We start from the raw sequence: 8,252 nt of genomic DNA, 5'->3' as shown, positions 1-8,252 counted from the left end.
AATAATAATAAAAAAAACTGTACAAGAAACAAATAAAAGGTTTATTTATAAAAACGAAATGACTTCATAACATGTCACCTCCCTAAAATAATGGCTTATTTTTCAGAGAACTGAAACCGAACCAAATATATGTGTCTTAACCATTTCAAATAATACGTTTCTAATAATACTTAGGCCATTATACTACCGGGCTGGGAATAGAGTAGATTTTGACAGGAAAATTATTTAGTTTTAGTCATATTCTTTTGAATATACTTTAATTTCATTTTAGTCATATTTTAATCTTCGTTTTTAGTTCTAGTCTAGTTTTAATCGACTAAATCTACAGTTGATTTAGACTAAAATGTATTTTGGCGGTGCCTTGAGGACGTGATAATGGCTGACTTTACATTTGGTTGTGCTCTGAAAATGGCAGATCTACAAGCTCACTCTTTTTGGCCAAAAAAGAAAATATTTCACCAGAAGAAAACAAAATGTTTAAATTACTCCACTGCGCCCTCTACAGATTTTGTCAATAGAAAGATTCCATGGAATTTATTTTTCCTTCCGGTGAAATATTTTCTTTTCTGGCCAAAAAGTGTATTTTAGACATGTGGTGGGGGGCTCAGAGTGCTCCCACTAGGGAAAGTATGCTTTCAACTCCCTAAAACAATCTTTGTTTTGGTGAGTAGTGAAAGTGTATTTTTACTACAGACGAGAGGCTAGGGCTCAAAAGTCCCATAGCGTTCAGTGCGAGGCGTTGTGAGCTTGTAGATCTTTTTTTTTCTTTTTTGGAAACGTCTTTCTTATTATTTGACAATTTGGCCAATGTTTGACCTGTTTTTACAGTATAGTTTGTTGGTTACTTTAGATGCAGTAATGGTCTTTTTTTCGTAGGTATTAGGTATTAAAAGTCCTTAAATTGTCTCTTTGCTGTCATCTGGGGACCCAGATGACAGCCTTAGATGGAGTAAAGTTTGAGCTGCTGATCCATGTCTCCTTCGGACACCTCACCGAACGTCTCCTGGTTGTCCTTCAGCAGCTGGAAGATGGCCGCCAGCTGCTCCCGTTGAACTCTGGGAAGGAATGAAGCAAACGTCAAATCGATCACGTGTACATTTGATTGATGGTGGCTACATCACATAGGGCTGCAACTATCCATTAAGACCTTAGCATTTATGGTATTCCATCGATTACTTTTTCCAATTAACTCAAATAATCGAGCTGCGCATGTTTTCTTTTTTTATATAACAGTGAAGTGAATCGAAATGAAACAAAACCTTTTATTAATTGGCAAAAATGATTTCACAACGGTCACAACGTGTAGCAAGGTGACACGTTGTGACCTTACTGATTGGATATTGGGAACCTTGTAGATCGGCTATATTCTCTATTCATTGTACATTGAAGTACATAGGGCTTTAAAGGGTCCTTCTAATGCATCAGGGACCATGATTTTTCCATTACATTTTCATTTTATTTTTTACAATGTTTTTCAATGTTTATTTTTATTTGAAAGTGAAGTATCCCTTTAAAGTCACTCCAAGACTCCCAAAATATTGTTATTAAAGTTAATTTTTTCCAACTCAGAACTTACCTTATGTGACCCATGTGATTAAATCATATACTGCATGTAGACACTGCATTGGCCAAAGATGGTACATCAACGTTGCCGCCATATTGGTACAAGAAACCTACCATAACCTTTTCCCCCCTGTTCTAAATCATTAGTTACTAGGTAAGATATGATATTTTGATATGAAAACACATTTTTTTTATTTAAACAAGCATCCTGTATAACTGTCTGGCATTTGTAACAAACCAAACTGCAGTTGAAAATACTGTGAGAGATTGTAATTATGGAGACATCCTGCTTCAATAGACAGACATGCATTAGGAGGGCGGCCAACATGTTTATTATAATGCTGCCAAAATGTGCTGCACTGCACATTACTTTCACTATGGTAGCATTCTATTATACAGATTCATCTAAAGAAAATAGAATATTGTGTAAAAAGGCATTGCCGATGCCATAGCATCCCAAATCATAACTGACTACGGAAACTTTACGTTATAAATCCTTGTTTTGAGTGGTCTCGTGTAATATTGTAATATTTTGAAATATGGACATTTGATTTTCATGAGCTGTATGCCATAAAAAGTCAACATTCTAATAGAAAAAGGTTTGGAATAATTCACCGAATGTGCAATGTATCTAGAGAAGTTTCAAGAAATATATGAAAGTTTCAAGAACATTTACTTTTACACAATATTTGATGGATAGATGGATCTGTACAGTGCATGGATTTCCATTTCTTTTCTCTGTGCTCTCTTAGATTAGAATCACCATAGTTTGGTGGGCCCCCTAGTGGTGGAGTAGAGGAGAAGCCTTGGAGGATTAACAGATCACTACTTGTCTGACCTTCAGCCAGAGAGGTTAAGTACACATGCAGTCCTTGTTTTCAATCAACACCTCCACTCAGCAGGAGAAAACACCGCAATACACTTGAGAAATGGAAATCTAACTCAGAATAATGGCATATAGATAATTGGTTGGAAATGGAAAATCTAAACCAGAATAATGGTTTAGATAATTGGGGTGGGTGGGGAGGGGGTGTTAAAAGCTATATGTTTGGGAGGTGAAAAGCTAGCCTCGCGTAGCCAGACAAATATGCCATTGCAAAGAAATAGTGCACTATGCAAGGCTAGTAAAAATCCTCTCAGATTACTGCGATGGGACTGTATAGACCCATTTCTCAGAGCGGCAGTCATAGCTGCGGTGTCAAGCGGCACTGCAGACATCACACTGGAAAAAGGTCTATACAGTATATGCAGGTCGCTTCCTGGCCACTCTGTGGTGAACATTTACATCAGTGGTTCTCAACCTGGGGGTCCCCAAATTATTTTGGTGGGTCCGCAGATGATTTAGCTTAATGTGAGACATTGTTTTCTCACTCAACATAAACAAACCAACATACAGACTAGTATAAGTGTATGGAGGGTATCTGCACATTTCAAAAGTGAGAATTTAAGGACTTTTAAGACGCTTTTAATAACTCTAAATAACTTTGAAAATAGAAAAATAACTATTCTCCATATTGTAAAATATTAGAGGCAGAAATGGTGAAAATAACCACTGACATAATGGAACAGCTAAAATGCTGTCAGAGCTCATAGGATAAAGTTAGTTATTTTGTTACATAGGCTGGTCTTTCTTGACCACAATGTTAAAAATGTCATTTAGATAGCATGTTATTTCAACAAATGCTATAGGTTCCTGGTTTACCTGTGATCCTAGTTTACTGAGGCACTACAGTACACCGTCTCTCTGCATTTGATGTATGTGTTTGCCCTGATAAAGCCTAATAAATTATAAAGTGTAGTATTGAACAGGTACGCAAATTGGACAGATAAGATTGTCCTGGAATACTCTTTGTTCAGAGGCCAGAAAGTGACACACCCTGGGGGATGATGATGGGGGGGGGGGGGGACAATCGTGACTCATACTTTACCACACATGTGCTACGCTCTCTGCTAGCCAATCAAAAGGCTCACAGAGAGGTAAAGTCTTTGGTGAATTCTATTCTGCAAGGATAAGAGCAGGATATGATTACAATATAACATAATAATATATCAATCTACAGTATTATTAACCATTTTGATCCTGGCATCCCTATTTTGGGCATGTCTTTGTACTGAAATTTCACAAAATATCAGAAATAGCAGATCTACAAGCTTCTCACTTAACAAGCTGTAAGCTTGATTATTTTATTTTTTTGCTGCACAATGCCCTTGTACGACATGGTATAAAACAGGGCAATGGTTGTCAAAGTTGGGTCTGGGGCTGGGCACTCCTAGAGGTCCTTGAAGTAATTCATGGGGGTCCCCAGCTAAATTAGGTGTGAACAACACACCTTTAAGGGAGATTTCAATTCATTTTAGCTCAGACTTACCTTCGTTCCTCCTCCAACTCGTCTTTAGACATCATCGATTGCATCTGTTGGGTTCGCACCGCCCCCGGGGTGTACGGGAATTCTGTGTCTTCTGTGAAAAGATAAAAGCTTTTGATTATGAATCACTGGCTTAGGTTTCAGGACCATTACCCATTAAGACCTGAAGCAGATTCCAAATAGCAAGAATAAAGTAGCAATAAAGTCAAAACCACAAAGAGAAGGCCGCTTTGACATAAAAGTATGTTTTCAGAAGTGATTTTAAAGAAGACACTGATTTTGCATGCCTCAGATCCTAAGGCAGGGCATTCCAAATTCTGGGTGCCCGGACTGCAGAAGCCCGTTCACCCCGGTTAACGAGGCGAAAATTTTAGGAACTACCAGGAGTACTCACCTAGGATGCCCAGGCTCTCTGGGGGTCCGTCGGCCTGGGAGTGAGAGAAAGCACATTTTAGGAGCTCCGTATCAGACAGCCCAATGTATGACCTGTGACCCCTCCCTGACGAGGCCTCGGACTCCGGTGAGTCTACGTTTAAACTAGCTGCAGGCTCGTGGCCGGAGAGTGTAGTTGTGGACTGTTCAACGGTTGATGTGGACTGTTCAACTGTTGATGTGGACTGTTCAACTGTTGATGTGGACTGTTCAACGGTTGATGTGGACTGTTCAACTGTTGATGTGGACTGTTCAACTGTTGCTGTGGACTGTTCAACTGTTGCCGTTCCCAATTCTTCAGCGTGAGAGTCGGGATGTGACTCCTCCTGTCAGAGAATTAAGGGTGAGATAGGGAGGTGTAATGCCATAGTTCTAATTTGATGTCCCATAAACCTATAATGTTAAGTTTAGTTTCTTGTTTTTGCTTGTTATTGACTTCTGTTAGTGCCCCTGATGTCAAAAGCAGGGGTCTCGTGTGTAGCCAGACGCATCACATCTCTGCTTAGGCGCCTACCAATACTACGTCTGGTGACATTTAAATTCCATGTAGGGGCTAGAACAGAGCGAAAATGGCTGGGTTAATCTAGTCCCACTGCTTTGTTTGAGAACCAATCCTGATAACACCCCAATATGAAGGACTGTCCTTAAATCTATGCAGGGCTCCTGCAGCATTGTACTTATTTTTTCTAATATCTGAATTGCGTACACCCATTTCAAGTCCCTATACGTTCAATTTGGATGTGACTCACCAGACGTATTGGTAGGCTGGAGATCTCTGAATGCCTGGCAATGTGAGAGCAGTACCAACTAGAGTTGTTCTGAATACCAGTATTGGAGAAGCGATACTGCCCAAAATGCTGGTATCGGTGAGTATGTCAGTCAAAGTCAATGCCATTCTGATGCAATGTCATTTATCACACGATATGTTATTTACATTTATCAATTATTATTTAGATCACTACAGTTTTATACTCTTACGGAACTATTTACATTATTATTATTTGCGAGTGTACTCTTACAGTGTACAAATGGAACCAATTTGGATTGGATTGGAACCCCCTCAAGGAACCCAGATGGTCCCTGGACTCCATTTTGAGAGCCACTGTCCTAGATTATTTTTAGATTACATAGCGGTATTGGATCAGTACTCTGTATCGACCGATACACAAGTTATCTGTATCGGAATTGGTATCGGGAAGGGAAGAAATTATGTTGGTACATCCCTAGTACCAATCTCCCAAGGTTTCCGATTGCCAAGGTTTGAATGGTGTTTCAATTCAGCCCCTGACCACACGGGTTGCATCAATGCAGTGATTTGATGACAGGGAAAAGGTAAATCAATTTGGTAGCTCAGGTTACATTGTATCTCCTGATGCTGATGTGGCACACGGCAGTGTTGTGGACAGACCTAGGTCACCTCTCCCTGCCACCAGTGGTGGAAAGTAACTAAGTACATTTACTCAAGTACTGTACAATTTTTAGGCATTTTTACTTTCTTCAGTATTTACAATTTAATACTTTTACCCCGACGCCACTACATCTTTAGTTACCAGAGTAAATATTGATTATGATTACAAAACACATTAGCTTATTCAGCCCTATATTTCAGACATTTGAAAATAGTAGATTCATTGTGAGCTTGTAGATATTAAATAGGACATTCTGCACAATGAACTTTAATGCCGATACTTTTGAACTTTCACTCAAGTACATTTTGAATAAAGGACTTAACAGAGTATATCTACATTGCCGTATTGATACTATTACTTAAGTAAAACATGTGAGCACTTCTTGCATCACTGATGACTTGACTCCCCCTGCCCTGCACACCTTCATGGCCCATACTCTCTCATTGTCTTCTCTTGGAAATGGTAGCCAATACCATCTGTATGATGTACAACTAATTTGATTACTGAAATGGACATAAATTACATTGATTGAATGAAGACTTTATTAGAAGTTTGCATAGGAAAAGGTACAGTTTCATGACGGTACAGTTCACTGGTACAAGGTCTACTAAAAGGAGATCCATGAAAAGACTAAGCTTATTTCCACAGGAAACCATTTAAGTGTTGTGAGAAAGGGTAGTCATCATGTATGAGTTATTATCGTAGCATTACAACCTGTAATTCAGCAACTAAAGTAGATCAATGTTAGCCTGGTTAATAAACCAGACTGCATTACACTAGATCAATGTAATACATAGGAGCACAATGGAAACAAGTTCCCAGGACTTTCTTTGTGCCATCCTTTTAGCTCAAATGTATGACTGTAGCTCATCCTACCTCGTGCTGTTTACATTTCTGTAGAAAGCAGTGAATCAACCAAAACCTGGCAGTCAAACCTATATTAAGTAACTGAGTACATTTACTTAAGTAGGCTACTGTAGTCAAGTACAATTTTGAGGTATTTGTACTGTTTACTTCAGTATTTCCAATACTTCTACTCTACTCCATTTATATGTATAGGCTACATATTGTTTGATCCCAATACTTTTGTACTTTTTACTCAAGTAGGCTAGATTTTAAAAATTTGACTTTTACTTGTAACAGAGTATTTCTACATTGCAGTATCGATACTTTAACTTAAGTCAAAACAAAAATGTGAGTACGTTTCCCACCACTGCAGAGTACTTACAGACATTTTGGGATCATCTTTGGATCTAGCTGTGCAGTCTTCCACTGCCTGCTTCTTCTTGCCTGCTGCTGGCGAATGGACAGCAGGTCGATCTAATCCTTCTTTAGCTTTAGTTCCTCTCGTGGAAGAACCACCGATATAACTCTTTGCAAACAACGACGTTGCCACAACGATGGCGAGGAAAGTGAAGATGACGGCTGACAATATAAAAGTTAGATCCATTATTATTGTTTGTTTCGAGTCGACGCAGTGCGCTGTTGACTTCGATCACAGACACAGGGCCTGCAATACAATGCAGCCTTCAAATAACATTACATTACATTACAGTGGCGAGGCAATTAAAAGGTTTCTCCGCTATTCTTCCTGTCTGTTTATCATTCATTCAAACACAGTGCGGGCGGCATCATCATGGACTTTGTCCTCCTGCTGCTATAACAACATCAACACACACGGACAGAAGCAGCATAGCAGTATGCTGAGCATACTGCTGGAAGGCGTGTAGGTCCCATATGCCGGACGGACAGTTGCTCGCGCTGTGATTGGATAGTTGGTCGTCAAGACAAACACATCAATTTATTGTTGCTTTTATTTATTATACATTTTGGCCTCAAAGCGGAATAAAGTCCTGTTAAATGGTATTGTTTGGTTAAAATAAAAAAGCAAAGGTTATTCTGTTTGTTAAAAAGTGTTTGTTTGCCTACTCAGTAACTGGTCTCAGCGCGTTATTGGAAATCACACCACAGCTCCAGGCAAACCCCGCCCACGCTGCTACGCAGCCCTGGAAACCCCGCCCGGAGAATCTATGAGTTTCCATGACAACCAACAAACCAATCACAGCCCGATTGTCCCTTCAGGCCATGGCATCTTGGAATCGGATGGAGGGAGTCATATCCTTAAAGTGCAAGAACACTTTGTCTATGGAGGTTTGCATTGCCATGATGTGAACAAGAAATCAAAAATAATTGCTACATTGATTAGAAATATAATTCAGAATATGTTCATTGACATTGTACAGTGAGTGAACAGCTCTCAAGGATTATTATAGCCCATAAACATCTGTACCTTTTTCTTTTACGAAAAGAAAAATGAGGAAAAATCAACTACTTGATATTTGTATTAGGACTGGATCCAATCTTCAAATTTATAAAATCAACAGGAAGTTATCATTTTTAATTTAACAAACACGCTATCTGTATCTGAATCAGTCAATGGGGCAACTCATACCTCTACCAAAGTGTTCTTGCCCTTTAAGTT

General features: G+C 39.2%; 1 protein-coding gene across 1 annotated transcript; it reads right to left on the bottom strand.

Annotated features, from left to right (window-relative positions):
* Positions 1 to 870: 870 nt before the first annotated feature.
* Positions 871 to 7,222, bottom strand: mxra7 (matrix-remodelling associated 7). Its single transcript, XM_080748092.1, has 4 exons — positions 6,999 to 7,222; positions 4,324 to 4,357; positions 3,933 to 4,023; positions 871 to 1,055 (listed from the first exon to the last, which is right to left on the bottom strand). The coding sequence occupies exons 1-4, from the start codon at positions 7,218 to 7,220 to the stop codon at positions 941 to 943; spliced, it is 462 nt and encodes a 153-aa protein (XP_080604218.1). The 5' UTR covers positions 7,221 to 7,222; the 3' UTR covers positions 871 to 940.
* Between the last annotated feature and the right edge of the window lie 1,030 nt (positions 7,223 to 8,252).

The sequence above is a fragment of the Nannobrachium achirus genome, assembly GCF_963921795.1.
Source record: "Nannobrachium achirus genome assembly, chromosome: 18".
In the NCBI taxonomy this organism is placed as follows: Eukaryota; Metazoa; Chordata; class Actinopteri; order Myctophiformes; family Myctophidae; genus Nannobrachium; species Nannobrachium achirus.
This window is presented reverse-complemented; position numbering and strand designations above follow the sequence as displayed.